We start from the raw sequence: 15,877 nt of genomic DNA on the forward strand, positions 1-15,877 counted from the left end.
CAACAAGGTGCCAAGCTCAGCACAATCTGGCCAACACATGTTGTTTTCTATCCAATACTTGATATTTTCTGTTTTTTTTTTTAATAGCCATTCTAATGGGTATGAAGTGGCTTGAAATTTTAAAATATGCTACCATCCAACAATAATTGAATTGACTTTTCCTACATAAACAAACTTATAATATTTTTATAACAATTATGCAATTGAAGCTTTAGTCTCCATTCAAATTCTGAAATATATTATCTTTAGTAAAGACTTATAAATTGCCAAATAGTTTTCATACTTATTATCCTAATATTAATGCCAGATTTATATTACTATTTCAAAGGGAAATGTCAGCATTTCTGAGGTAATTTCAGACAATGATGTGAGCCTATTTGTGTGATTTGCATAAAATAGAATTCACACTTAAAGTCCTGAATTAATCAGAATTGCTATGTATACTATTCAAATACATCAAATTTATGTTTAGCTCTTAATTGTGTTTTGGTTATTTGTACCTGGCTTAAAAGAAAAATGTTAATATTCCTAAATATGTTTAAAGCCTGATCTATTCAAGAGTCTATGGCATAACAGTTGTTATCCATCTACATTTCCCTCCCCGTAGCCAGCCACCTCCACTTAATATAGAAGATTCAGCTGAGACAATATCAGTAATACTTTATAGCAGAAAATACTTCAGTAGGTCTTCTGGTGCAGTTCACTTTAAAAAGTCAAATCATAAACTCAACAATGAAAAAATTTGTTATATTCTAATTAATAATCTCTGAAAACAAAAATTATTTTGTACTATATTTTGATATCTTATTCCAGTGTTTATTTGCTAACTTATTGCTGAGAAAAACATCACTTAACTTTGGTCAACTGTTTGGAACCAAGAGGACTCCCATTTTACACTGTGGAGTTTAGGATCTTTTTTTTTTTTTCCTTAAGTTCTGTTTTGCTTTTGATTTTGACTATTTCCTTTCCTCAATGGATTTAAGGTTTTATTCCTAAAATTAATGTATGCATAACCAAAAATATACAGCAATACAAAGAATAACACAAAAATTAAGCAATTTCATTACTTAGAGAAAACTACAATTAACTCTTGGTGTACACATTTTTTAACTATTTATGCACACATACAGATATAGGTATAAAAATTATATTTTCTACAAAAGTGATCATGCTACACTTTTACTTCTCAGTATTCTAATTCTAATCAATATTATGTCTTGGATATAGTTCCATGTCATTACATACCATGTATATCTAAGGGCTATAATAGTGTTCTACCCAATAAAACAATGGCTAAATATTTAGGCCTCAACTTCTGAATGTAAAATAGAGAAATGAGCTATCCACTGGTGAAATACATTCCTGTCAAATCTGCATTTGCTGATTATGCATGATGGGCAATAGGGTAAGGTAATTAATCCTTTTGTCCTAGACTAAATATGTAACTACAGTTGCCTCATACCTGTTAAAACAAACTATTCTTGAAGGATATTAAAAATATATAAAAAATTAATAAAAGAATCTCCTCCCTCCTCAAAATTTCATGATGCAGGAAAACATCAATTCCTACTCAAAAACCAAATACAGTTAATAATTATTTATAGTAACATAATTTTCTTTCCTTATTTCTTTCCCTTTGCTTTATTTTCCCTTTTCAAGATCTTATCTATTCTCTCCTAACAATTGCCTAAAGACCTACAGCAAAGAAATCTCCAAATTATATTTTTCTCTATTTATTCTCTTCAGTAAAATGAAAAAGAAAAATTAAATAACTTTTAACACTCAGTTCAGTCCTTAATCAATTAAAGATAATGGTAAATTATTTTACCCAACATGAGTCTTTAAATGAAATAAAAATGCAAACATGTATTTCTTAAAGATAGAGAACATTTCTAAACTCTTAGAAGCTGAAATTTCATAGACAATTTATTCCATTAAGCTTTGTTCACCATTGTTTGCTAAACAATGCAGCCTGTGCTACTCAAACATCCTTAGTTTTATCTGAGTTCTGCTTCATATTTCCCAGGACATGATGCAAGGAAAGACTATTGTACTTTAAAGGGATAGAACTTTAAATAATTCTGTAATTTTTGTGTGATATTTCACCAAACCAATGAAAACACAGACACACACGCATAAATGCATGCATGCACTGCACACATGCATAAACACATGCATGCACTGCACACATGCACACACTTACAGCAAAGATGTACTAGATGGTGTGTGTATTAACTGGCCTGCTTCTGCTAGCTCTATGGCATGTTTTCTTTCAAGCTTTTCATAAAGAAGCACAATGCTTGATCTGGACTGATCATATTCTCTGAGCAAAATCTTCTGCAGATACTTGCTGTTCAAATACTCCAATCTGTTCAAGAAGTAAATAAAATAAAAATTCCAGGAAATTAGTGCCTTTTTTTTTTTCAGGAATTTTTATACTATAGTTTGAAGGTCCCAGAACTGGTTCACCCACTGCCTATTTTACATGTAACTTGTTTAAATGAAAAAATCATTCTATGGTGTAAAGAGAAGAAAAAAAACATAAGAAATTATAATTTCAAATGTCTTTATTAGGAAATTGAAGCTTTAGATTTATCCCACTAACGTCAATAGAGCCAAGGGAAATATAGACTTATGAAGAAAAAATATTTACACCAAAGACAGAAGTATTGGCCACATAGGGTCTATATTTCATAGAAGGCCACTGAAATATAGTTTATTTCAATGAATGGGGAAAGGAATGGAACACCAGAGTTAAATATTTGCTTAAGGAACCTGAATTTAAACTCACAAAATGAAAAATAAACCATGTTAAACTATGGTTTCACAACACTTCAGTGAAAATACCAGCTAAATATAGATTTTTAGGCAATAAGTTCATATTAAAAAAAAATCACTGCAATCTTGAATACTTTCCTGAAGTCTACTTGTTTTTAATGTTTACATACTTTAAAGTCACTTTCTGATGCTCCAGGAGTTTAAAGCCACCTTGACTCTAGGCTCAAGCCGTCAACATGAAATTTGCTCAGGAAGACAGTAGATGGCAATATCAGAAAAAAAAAGAAAAAAAAAAAAACCCAAAACTTTAGAATGTTAAATAGCAATTATGGGGCATGGTAGAGATTCTACTTTAGAGGAGAAGCATATTTGTGTACAACAGGTGAAAGCAAAGGAAGAAGGAAAGGAGATGACCCTAAGTATAAAGTCTTCAAAGTGTGTGTGTAGCTCTGCTGTCAACAAAAGTCACTGCATAAAACCACATGGAACATACTTAAACAGAGAACCAGGTAATTAGCTCAAACTGTTTATTTAAAAAAAAAAAAAGTTCTAGGCTGTTTGAATTATTAGAAAGGGCAAAACAGTAAGAGTAGGGGCTTCCCTGGTGGCTCATATGGTAAAGAATCTACCTCCAGTGCAGGAGATCCAGATTTGATCCCTGGGTCAGGAAGATCCCCTGGAAAGGGGAATGGCAATCCACTTCAGTATTCTTGCCTGGAGAATTCCCATGAACAGAGGAACCTGGTGGGCTACAGTCCATGGGGTCGCAAGGAGTCAGACATGACTGAGGGACTAACACACACAAACAAGTCCCAGTCATGGTTTATCATGGTTTACATCCTTTCTCTATGATCAAAAACATGCATCCAAATCAAACATGGAAAAATGATTTTTGTTAGATCCTTTGCATTTATAAGAAGGGTAAATGAATCTTTCCTTTTCAGAGTTTAAAATTAACTTTCTTTGAGGATGAACACTAGTAAAATTTCTCTTGGTTCTCTGATCTTAATTTCACCATAGAAGCCATCTCTCCTGTAATGTGCCATAAATGGATATCGGCAAACTATCGACCCTACTGCTTGTGCCAAGTGTTTGATGCTAAAACTGTATTTGTTTTTTTTACACAGCTCCTGCAAGGAATCTAAGCTGAAGCAGCAAATTTTAATATGTGTTGCTACCAGGGTACTTACGAATAGGTCTTAATTTAGAATAGATTAAATATTTGGATTAAAAATCTCAGATTAGATTTAATATCAGCATTAAAAGTATCCCTTTTATAATTCACTCATTCACTTCTTTATTTTAAAATATTTATCTGGTACCTATTATGTAGGGTTTTCCAGGTGGCGCTAGAAGTAAAGAACCTGCCTGCCAATGCAGGAGACATAAGAGACATGGGTTCAACCCCGTGGGTCAGGAAGATACCCTGGAGGAGAGCACAGCAGCCCACTCCAGTATTCTTTCCTGAAGAATCCCATGGATAGAGGAGCCTGGCAGGCTACAGTCCATATGGTCGCAAAGAGTTGGACAGGACTGAAGCAACTTAGCATACACACATGCACACCTATTATGTAGAAGGAACTTTTCTAAGTGCTACAGTTACAGAACTTAACAATGCAAACAAGGTCTCTATCCTTTTGCCACTTATATATTAGTTTGAGAGAAACTTATAAGAATGATTTATTTTATATGAATTGTATTTTTAAGATTAAAATAAAATATCATTTAATAAAGAAAAAACATTAAAATATCAGAAAATTATGATATAATAGAGAATTAATATTAAGGGAATAACTCTTTGAGGAAATGAAATTTTAGCCAAGGCTTAAATGACATGAAGTTACTAGGAATGCAAAGATCAAGTAGAAGAAAATTTCAGGCAACAGGAACATTACACAAAGGCTCTAAGGTAACAATATGCTGAACTTAATGTGTTAGTAAAGACATGACTACAGTATGGTATGTGGCAGAGAGAATAGAACAAGATGTGGAAGGAAGCTAACAGTAGTTAGAATTATAAACTGAGGTAAAAAATCTGGATAAGTTTTAAGTGACAAGATATTAGAGACTTTATTTAGGATAGTAACATGATTTGATGTGAAATCACTTTCTCTGGAACTGTGCATAATGCCTCCCACTCCAGGACAGTCTAAGAATTTTATGGCACACTATTTAGTTTTAAGGTCTGGACTTAGGGTTGTTCATATCCTTCATGATAAGAAAAAGAAAGATCTTTGTTTCTTTAACTGTCATCATTTTTTAAACATGTGAATGAGTAAATCTCAACTATTCCCAACAGAAACATACAGAAAGATATACAGGCTCATTTCCATTTTTCTGTGCATGTACACAAGCATACTTTTGGCAAATCCTCACTTGTCTTTCCAGTAATATTGTCCCCAGTGTCCTGATATATCTTCTATGCCAGCCAGCAAATGATCAAAGAACTGAAATAAAACAAAATATATGTCTAAATATATAGTATACATGAGGAACTTAGTTAGTTAATGCTAAATAAAAGGATCTCTCAAAATCATCTTCAAAATTGTTGATTTCATCTGAGCTGCTTGTTTTTTTAATCTTAAACTCTTTTCAGGGTAAGCATAAAAAAGAACATCTGTATTTATAAATAAGAATGTTTGTAATAATTCTAGCATAAGCATTAGAGACACTCCATTTAAAATTGAAAATGCACATATTAATCAGTATCATATGATAAATTCATTCAACTACCAAAGTCTAGGTCTGGTAAAGTGAAAGAAATAAAAGATGTAAAAGGCAAAATTCTTGCTTCTGAAGGATATAGAACCAAACTGGAGAAGCAAGATAAAAGCATATACATGATAATTCAGTTTAAACTTGGCATGTGTATATGTATAAATGCAGCAAGAAAATGAATATTTAGGAAATAAATAGAAAAATATGAATTTAGAGAAGGCTTATATGAAAATGTGCAGTGTAAGCTTGCCCTAGAAGAAATGAGGTTACATATGGAAAAAATAAATCATTCTTTGTAATGGGAACATCATGAGTAACATGTATAGGAGAAAATAAAGAACTTTATAAGAGATTTATAAAAAAAGAAGGCTGGCTAGATGCAGATCAAGGGTGGGGAAAGAAAACAGTTAAAAAAAGAATTTAAGGGCTAAGATTTAAAATTTAATTTGGCATAACATCACAAAAATAAACTGAATATATTTATGAAGAAATAATAAACCCAACTTGAGTGATATTCTATTGATACAAAATATCTTCATGAACTTTTCAAAAATGCCAGTGTCACAAAAAGTAACAAAAAGTTGAAAAACAGTGTTAGATTAAAGGTAACTGAAAGAATATGACAAATAAATGCAATGCATGATCCTAGATGAGGAGAAAAATCCTATAAAGTATTGGAAAATTTGGAAAAATTGTGAATATGGAATTAAATTAGATAACACTATTGTTAAACTTTCTGAATTTGATAAACAATTGTGATTATGTACTAGAATGTCCTTTTACTTAAAAATATTAATACATGCTAAAACATTTAGAAGTGAATAATCAGGACGTCTGCAATCTAATTTCAAATCATTCAGCAAATGACAGTAATAATAGGTACCAATGTAGATAGAGAGTGGTAAAACAAATGTGGCAAATGCAACAGAGAGTCAAGGTAAAGGGTATATACATATTCATTGAACTGGTGTTTGAAATCTGTACACTAGACATCTTTAAAATAAAAAAGTTGAAAAAGAAAATAAAATTTGACTTGGTCCTATAAATTGGCTATATTATGTTTATCAATATAACATATATTACACAGACATTAAAACTCATCCATATGTTAGGAATAACACAGGAAAAATATGATTTTCCCTAAAAATAACCTAAAACATCTTTCAATTATAATAAAATTATCAATAAATGCTTATTTTACAACTTGGGCAATTAGCTATTAAAATTTGAAAGAAGAATATAATCAGTTGAGCTAATCATGCTTATCTGTGTATGTTCTTAGGCACATGCATGTGTGCTAAGTGGCTTCAGTCATGTCCAATTCTTTGCAGCCCTATGGACCATAGTCCATCAGGCTCCTCTGTCCATTGGATTCTCTAGGCAAGAATATTGCAGTGGCTTGTCATTCCCTTCTCCAGGGGATCTTTCCACCCCAGGGATTGAATCCATGTCTCTTATGTCTCCTGCATTGGCAGGTGGGTTCTTTACCACTAGGGCCACTGGGAAGCCCTCTTAGGCACATAATTATTAATAAAACAAGTATTTTACATATAAAAAGTCATTATATGTGCAGAAAATGTATCCCAGAAAATTACAGTCTGTGCCATATTGAAGTTAAAGGTAAGGTAGACAAACTAGCCCTTCCCTTTGACAAAAATTCCCCAAATTTTTCCATATTAATAAAAATAAGAATATCTTGATAGAATTCTTAACATTCTCTATATTTCAATATTCCTATTGCTACATTCTATAAAAGCCCACCCAAGATAAGCAAAAAAAAAAAAATTATTTCTATAAGAAGATAAAACCAAGTAATAGAGTTCACATCTTTACATTTCTCTGATCTTCTCCTTACTTCTAATGTAGAAATTAGGCATTTATATCTAAACTCTGGGTAATTTTGAAACTCTATGTCAAAGAATATATTTTGCAATTTGAATATGGAAATTTTTAACTTTCTCAATCTTTGGTGGTATACAAAAAACTCCACCAAAGGCTAAAATATCCCAAGAAAAATTTCCCAAATACATAAGGATTACACAGGTCAGTTTGTAAACAATTGCTTTATAATATCAAACAAAAAATCAACTCAGCTCCTGGATAATTTAGTCTAGAATTAGAATTAATATGTTAAACAAACCCCAAACACTTATAATTTACAGTTAAAAACATGCATAATTCATAGGTTATTCAACCTGGATAGGCCTTCAGAGATAATGTAAACAGCCATTCAAATTTACTGATTAGGAAACCAAGTGCACAAAAAAGTTAAAATACTTTCCTAAGAGAATGTGGGAAGCTGCATAGTAACAGAGTGAAAGGTTGCTGCTGCAAGCTTTGTGTTACATCAGGAATTGTGACCTCCAGAGGAGAGGATTTCTATTGGGGGTCAAAGATGAGGCTTGACTACTTGGAGCTATTTTTTTTTTTTTTTATTAAAGCATAACAGAGATACGGAAAGCTTCTGACATTTAGATCAGAAAGGAACAGAAAGAATGCCCCATTGCTAGTTTTTAGCAAGGTGTTTTATGGCTGTTCAGTTCAGTTCAGTCGCTCAGTTGTGTCCGACTCTTTGCCACCCCATCAATTTCAGCACACCAGGCCTCCCTGTCCATCACCAACTTCCGGAGTTCACTCAGACTCACGTCCATCAAGTCCATGATGCCATCCAGCCATCTCATCCTCTGTCGTCCCCTTCTCCTCCTGCCCCCAATCCCTCCCAGCATCAGAGTCTTTTCCAATAAATCAACTCTTCACATAAGGTGGCCAAAGTATTAGAGTTTCAGCTTTAGCATCAGTCCTTCCAAAGAACACCCAGGACTGATCTCCTTTAGAATGGACTGGTTGGATCTCCTTGCAGTCCAAGGGACTCTCAAGACTCTTCTCCAACACCACAGTTCAAAACCATCAATTCTTCAGTGCTCAGCCTTCTTCAAAGTCCAACTCTCACATTCATATATGACTACTGATAAAAACCACAGCCTTGACTAGATGGACCTTTGTTGTCAAGTAATGTCTCTGCTTTTGAATATGCTATCTACGTTGGTCATAACTTTCCTTCCAAGGAGTAAGTGTCTTTTAATTTCATGGCTACAATCACCATCTGCAGTGATTTTGAAGCCCCCCAAAATAAAGTCTAACACTGTTTCCACTGTTTCCCCATCTATTTCCCATGAAGTGATGGGACCCGATGCCATGATCTTCATTTTCTGAATGTTGAGCTTTAAGCCAACTTTTTCACTCTCCTCTTTCACTTTCATCAAGAGGCTTTTTAGCTCCCCTTCACTTTATGTCATAAGGGTGGTGTTATCTGCATATCTGAGGTTATTGATGTTTCTCCTAGAAATCTTGATCCCAGCTTGTTTATCTTCCAGCCCAGCGTTTCTTATGATGTACTCTGCATATCAGTTAAATAAGCAGGGTGAAAATATACAGTTTTAACGTACTCCTTTTCCTATTGTGAACCAGTCTGTTGTTCCATGTCCAGTTCTAACTCTTGCTTCCTGACCTGCATAGAGGTTTCTCAAGAGGCAGGTCAGGTGGTCTGGTATTCCCATCTCTTTCAGAATTTTCCACAGTTTCTTGTGATCCACACAGTCAAGGGCTTTGGCATAGTCAATAAAGCAGAAATAGATGTTTTTCTGGAACTTTCTTGTTTTTTTGATGATCCAGCGGATGTTGGCAATTTGATCTCTGGTTCCTCTGCCTTTTCTAAAACCAGCTTGAACATTTGGAAGTTCATGGTTCAACACTGCTGAAGTCTGGCTTGGACAATTGTGAGCATTACTTTACTAGCATGTGAGATAAGTACAATTGTGCAGTAGTTTGAGCATTCTTTGGCACTGTCTTTCTTTGGGATTGGAATGAAAACTGACCTTTTCCAGTCTGTGGCCACTGCTGAGTTTTCCAAATTTGCTGGCATATTTCACAGCATCTTCTTTCAGGATGTGAAATAGCTCAACTGGATTTCCATCACCTCCACTAGTTTTTTTCATAGTGATGATTTCTAAGGCCCACTTGACTTCACATTCCAGGATGTCTGGCTCTAGGCAAGTGTGAGTGATTACACCATTGTGGTTATCTGGATCATGAAGATTTTTTTTGTACAGTTCTGTGTATTCCTGCCATCTCTTCTTATATCTTCTGCTTCTGTTAGGTCCAGATCATTTCTGTCGTTTATTCAGCCCATCTTTGCATGAAATGTTCCCTTGGTATCTCTAATTTTCTTAAAGAGATCTGTAGCCTGTCCTATTCTGTTGTTTTCCTCCATTTCTTTGCATTGATCACTGAGAAAGGCTTTCTTATCTCTCCTTGCTGTTCTTTGGAACTCTACATTCATATGCTTGTATCTTTCCTTTTCTCCTTTGCTTTTCACTTCTCTTCTTTTCACAGCTATTTGTAAGGCCTCCCCAGACAGCCATTTTACTTTTTTGCATTTCCTTTCCATGGGGATGGTCTTGATCCTTGTCTCCTATACAATGTCACGAACCTCTGCCCATAGTTCATCAGGCACTCTATCTATCAGATCTAGTCCCTTAAATCTATTTCTCACTTCCATTGTATAATCATAAGGGATTTGATTTAGGTCATAGAAAGCTATTAACCAGATAAGAGAGACGCCTCAAGTCTGAGGGAGTTTCACCAGGCCCCCCTCCCACAATATGCATTTTTGAGATAGGAGGTACCATGTCATCCCTTGACCATAAAACAATTGATATGAATACCGGTTTGTTGAGCCATTATCATCCCTATGTTTGAGAAAAGGAAAGGTCTTAGGCAGAACCATTTCGAAGAAAGGCAGATTCCAAAGCGAATGCATAGTTTCATTAACATAGTTTAAGAAAAACATTTCCATAAGAAAAATACATTGGTTAGCTCAAGGCAGAACCAAATGTCTTCAACACAGAAGTAAAAGAAGCCTCTTTTAATTTTGTATAGAGAAGGAAGAAATGTCTGCCATTTGGGCTTCCCTGGTGGCTCAGCTGGTAAAGAATCCCCCTACAATGTGGGAGACCTTGGTGTGATCTCTGGTTTGGGAAGATCTCCTGGAGAAGGGAATAGGCTTCCCACTCCAGTATTCAGGCCTGGAGAATTCCATGAACTGTATAATCTATGGGGTCGCAAAGAGTTGGACATGACTGAGTGACTTTCACTTGCACTTGTAGTTTATTTCCTCCTGCCACTTGGGGATCTATAGCTTTCTTTCCTGTTACTCTCTCAAGAGCAAATGCTAACATTCAGACTTTCATTGTTCTTATCACTTACCAAAAGAACTGATTGACTGGTTTTCAAATTACAGATTGTTACAATATAACAAATGTGTGCATGCATGTGTGCTCAGTTGCAGCAGTCGTGTCCGACTCCTTGAAACCCTATGAACTGCAGCCCACCAAGTTTCTCAGTCCATGGAATTCTCCAGGCAAGAATACTGTAGTGGGTTGTCATGCCCTCCTCCAGGGGAATCTCCCAACCCAGGAACTGAACACACATCTTCTGCATCTCCTGCATTGCAGGCAGATTCTTTACTCACTGATCCACCTAGGAAGCCCAATATAACAAATACCTATTCAGAAAATCACATCTCCTTTTATTAGAGAAATTCAAGTATAAAAATATCTAACATGTAAGAACCTAATATACAAGGGTTAGTTCCAGTCAACAGGATGACATACATGATATATAGATATCTTACCCGAATGAGAATTTGTTCACTCACAGTTGGAGAGGTCTCTCCTCTTTTTGTCACATCTAATAAGTCAACAAGAGGACGAATAGTCATTCCCTACAAAATGAAAAACAAAAAGCTGAATTTCTTTCATATGAAATTAGCGCTTGAAGCTAGAAAGAAAAACACCAATACAGTAGACTAATGCATATATACGGAATTTAGAAAGATGGTAATCATAACCCTGTATGTGAGACAGCAAAAGAGACACAGATGTATGGAACAGTCTTTTGGACTCTGTGAGAGAGGGAGAGGGTGGGATGCTTTGGGAATGACATGGAAACATGTATAATATCATATAAGAAATGAATCGCCAGTCCAGGTTCAATATAGGATCCTTGGGGCTGGTGCACTGGGATGACCCGGAGAGATGATACTGGGAGGGAGGTGGGAGGGGGGTTCAGGATGGGGAACACATGTACGCCCGTGGTGGATTCATGTTGATGTCACTATTATACAATAGTGTAAAGTAATTAGACTCCAATTAAAATAAATAAATTTAAATTTTAAAAAAAGAAAGAAATCAGTGCTTGAATATTTCCCTGGTGTGTCTCTGTGTGTGTCTATGTGTGGGCACACATGCACAGTTGTCTTAAACTGGCCATGACAAAAATTTAAAACATTTTCTTAAAATTCAGAAGGATCATTGGTCTAACACTAGAGGGAAATGCTGTGATTTTCCCTTATAAGGATCAATCAGGAATATATATTGTTGACAAAAATGTGGGCCATTTTTTAAAAACCTGAAAAAAACTACCACTATATTTCAAAATCAGAAAGTGCTTAAATCACAGAGCCAAAATGCTGCAAATGATTTTCATTTCAATTATTGCCAAATACCTCTGGTATATAACTTTGTCTTTATTATTCATGATCCCTGGATAAGAGAATGACAACCCACTCCAGAATTCTTGCCTGGAGAATCCCCACGAACAAAGGAACCTGGTGGGCTACAGTCCATGGAGTCACAAAGAGTCAGACATAACTGAGTGAATAAACACACAATGAGAATAAGCTTGTAAAAGAGACAGAGAAAGAGAAACCAGAGAAGTAAGAGGAGAATCAGGAAGTCAGTTGTCACAAAACACAAAAAGACTATTTCAAGAATGTGGGAGTTTGACTTGTGTAATCCCTGGGAAAGCCCAAGTGAAATGAGAATGGCAAATAACCATTAGTAACCTTTATAAAAGAGATGGGAGCAACAAAGTTTTATGTGGTCGAGAGAGAACATTACTTTAGTGTAGTTGTAGTGTGTTTTAAGTATGAGTTGCTTGAGCCTGTTTAAAGTTGATGGGAAGAATCTAGCTGAGAAGAGTGTAAATATACATGAGAGAAAATAAATGATTGAAAACACAAGACAAAAGAGGAATAGATTACAGAGGATAGCTTGAGATAGAGACCCTGAGCTCTATTATAAGAAAAAGAAAGAAGAGGTTGGGAACAGATACAGTTATGTTGGGAAGTTAAAGGCACTTCCGTGGATGACTACTGTAAGCCAAGTTGCTCTTTGCAGAGTTCTCTTTCTTTAGTTTTGTTTTGTCTTTTTAAACCAAAGTATGGTTGAATGCAAAATAAGAGAAGAAGATGAGATTTGCCCTGGGATCTACATTTGGAAACAAGGACTTTAATAAAGTGTTATGCACTGAAGTAAGAAATATGAAGTGGAATATAGAAAAACCTGGCTGCAAATAAACAAAATCGATTGCTTTCAAATGAACTTCCACACTACTTAGTCACTTTAAAAATATTTTGTAAAAGCATTCCCATGAGGGTTCTATTTTTACCTTATTTCAAAAATATGGAAAGAAGCAGGTAATAATTTTCATTAACGTTAAGGTTGCAACTTAAAAGAATCTCAGGGGTGTCCTAGTTCTTCATCAACTCTTCAGCACTTCTGAATGACAAAAATGCCTTACCGTAGGCCTGATTGCTTTAACACACCAGATAAGCATGCCACCCCAAAAGCTTCCTCTCCAATTTGGAGCTATGCAATATTTTGTAAATGCATATGAATTGCCCAAAGTCAGGTGATCATCTTATTCACACGGTTTTCATAAAGAATTGCACTTAATTCCTGCTTTTTAGATGATATTTCAGTTATGCAATTCCACTAAATTCATTCTGACATTAAAAAAATCACCATACAATGCTTTCATGGGATATAACTATATCCTTTAAAAGTGTTTATCACAGACAAAAAGCTTCCCACCATAAGCAGATCTGTCTAATGACCTGTCTTTGAAAGGCTGACTCCATGTTTGCATTTTTAAACACTTTTACATGACTCTCCATCTTCATTTAACTTAATTCATTCTATTCAGTCTACCATGGATAGATCAAAATTAATGCTTTTTTTTTGCATTTTTTCTTTGTTCTTTATTTAAATTTATTAACATGTACATAGTGTCCAAAATCATTATAGCACTTCATTACAACTTTATATTTGTTTTTTTTTTTTAATTTTTATTTTTACTTTATTTTACTTTACAATATTGTATTGGTTTTGCCATACATTGACATGAATCCGCCATGGGTGTACATGAGTTCCCAATCCTGAACCCCCCTCCCACCTCGTACCCCATATCATCTCTCTGGATCATCCCCATGCACCAGCCCCAAGCATCCTGTATCCTCTATTGAACATAGACAGGCAATTAGTTTCTTACATTATAGTATACATGTTTCAGTGCCATTCTCCCAAATCACCCCACCCTCTCCCTCTCCCACAGAGTCAATGAGGTGGATGAAACTGGAGCCGATTATACAGAGTGAAGTAAGCCAGAAAGAAAAACACCAATACAGTATACTAACACATATATATGGAATTTAGAAAGATGGTGATGATAACCCTGTATGCGAGACAGCAAAAGAGACACAGATGTATAGAAAATTAATGCTTTTAAAATAAAGGTGTCAAACCAACCTGACTCAGTGACATCTCCTCTTATAACTCATTTTACGTAGTTTGTACTATTATACTCTGCTCTTTTAAAGATGTAGAATAGTTGAGAGACAAAATTGTATTCTTTATGTTTGAATCTCTATAGTAAATCATATATATGGTTAAGTGAAGCTTGAGTAAATCAATAAAAATCATGGTTTAAAAAAATAGTCTTGATTTAAAACCTCTACTACAAATGTTCATAATTTATATTCATACTCCAAATTAACTTTTATTTACTATTTATTCATTTATTTCCTTGCTTCAGAAATTTATTGCACATTTCATTGGAGTCACACTAGTAGACTGAGTATATAGTGATGAATAATTTATATTTATTTCCTGCATTCATGGAATTCAGTTTAGCAAGGAGACAGACATCACCCAAGTGGAGAAGAGAATGACTAAAAGATAGATTATTGTTGCTATGCTTTAGTTGCTAAGTTTTATCCAACTCTTTCATAACCCCATAGACGGTAGCCAACGAAGTTCCTCTGCCCATTGGATTTCCCAGGCAAGAGTGCTAAATGGGTTGTCATTCCCTTCCCCAGAGGATCTCCCCAACCCAGAAATTAAACTCAGGTCTCCTTCACTGGCAGATGAATTCTTTACCACTGAGCCCCTTGGAGAAGGAAATGGCAACCCACTCCAGTATTCTTGCCTGGGAAGTCCCATGGACAGAGGAGCCTGACAAGCTACAGTCCATGGAGTGGCAAAAGAGTTGGACACAAATTAGCAACCCCACCCAAAAACAGAAAAAAGAAAAACAACAGATAGATGATAGATATAATGATGCATTCTATGAAAGTGTTCAAAACAATAAGCCCAAAATGGAGATGTTTATACTAAGCCCCTCACCAACAAACCAAGGCTTAATTTAATTACAGTTTCTGCTCTCCCCGAAATGAAATCAAACATATAGAGTGGTCTGGGAATTCTTCTCTGAGGAGGCTGTACATAGCTGAGGATTGAAGCATGAAAGGAAGATGGACATGCAAGGAACTTAGGAGATAGTGTTTTGGGGAAAGTGAATGACATGTTGGAAGAAGAAAAAGTTTGTCAAGGTTGATGCAGTTCAAGAGGCTTAAAACACAGCGAACAAGATGGAGAATGGCCACAAAACATGGCGTTTCAAAGGTAGACATGAGCCATATTTGTTAGAGATAGCTTATAGTCATGCTAAGTGTTTTGGAATTTATTAAAAGTCAAAAAAGAGCCAATAAAGGAATTTTAGAAGGTATGTAATACAATTTGTGTTTTAAAAATATTGCTTTTGATTTTGTGGAAATAATAGATTGAAAGAGGAAAGGAAAATGGAAAATTTTAAGGCAGTTCAGGAAACGTGATGGCAACTTGGACTAAGATGATGGCAATGGTAATAGAGAATAGCACAGAGATTCCACAAGAAGATAGATATGAGAATACTCGTGAAAATACCATTTTAAAAAATAAAAAAGAAAAGCTTTATCAACTGAAAGGACAATTAATAAATAAATTGGTATATAATCATAAACTGTAGTATGGTAGAGCACTGACAATTAATGAGCTACAGCTACTCATAACTATATAAATAAATATTGGTAAAAAAAAATGTTAATGTTAATAGACCAAAACATTCCAGAAGGCTATATGCAAAACATGGTTGGATGAGATGGAGAGAGGATGAGATGGTTGGATGGCATCACCAACATGATGGACATGAGTTTGAGTAGGCT

General features: G+C 35.0%; 1 protein-coding gene across 1 annotated transcript in view; it reads right to left on the reverse strand.

Annotated features, from left to right (window-relative positions):
- The window catches only part of LOC120881616 (sodium/hydrogen exchanger 2-like), a 95,385-nt gene that overhangs the window by 35,111 nt on the left and 44,397 nt on the right, over window positions 1–15,877 (reverse strand). Inside the window, exons 6-8 of the mRNA XM_040265314.1 lie at window positions 11,189–11,278; window positions 5,155–5,225; window positions 2,204–2,368 (exon numbers count right to left, since the gene is read on the reverse strand). Of these exons, the coding sequence (XP_040121248.1) occupies window positions 2,204–2,368; window positions 5,155–5,225; window positions 11,189–11,278 (326 nt within the window). The remainder of the gene's footprint in view (window positions 1–2,203; window positions 2,369–5,154; window positions 5,226–11,188; window positions 11,279–15,877) is intronic.

Source organism: Oryx dammah, unplaced genomic scaffold (assembly GCF_014754425.2).
Source record: "Oryx dammah isolate SB20612 unplaced genomic scaffold, SCBI_Odam_1.1 HiC_scaffold_23, whole genome shotgun sequence".
Taxonomy (NCBI): Eukaryota; Metazoa; Chordata; class Mammalia; order Artiodactyla; family Bovidae; genus Oryx; species Oryx dammah.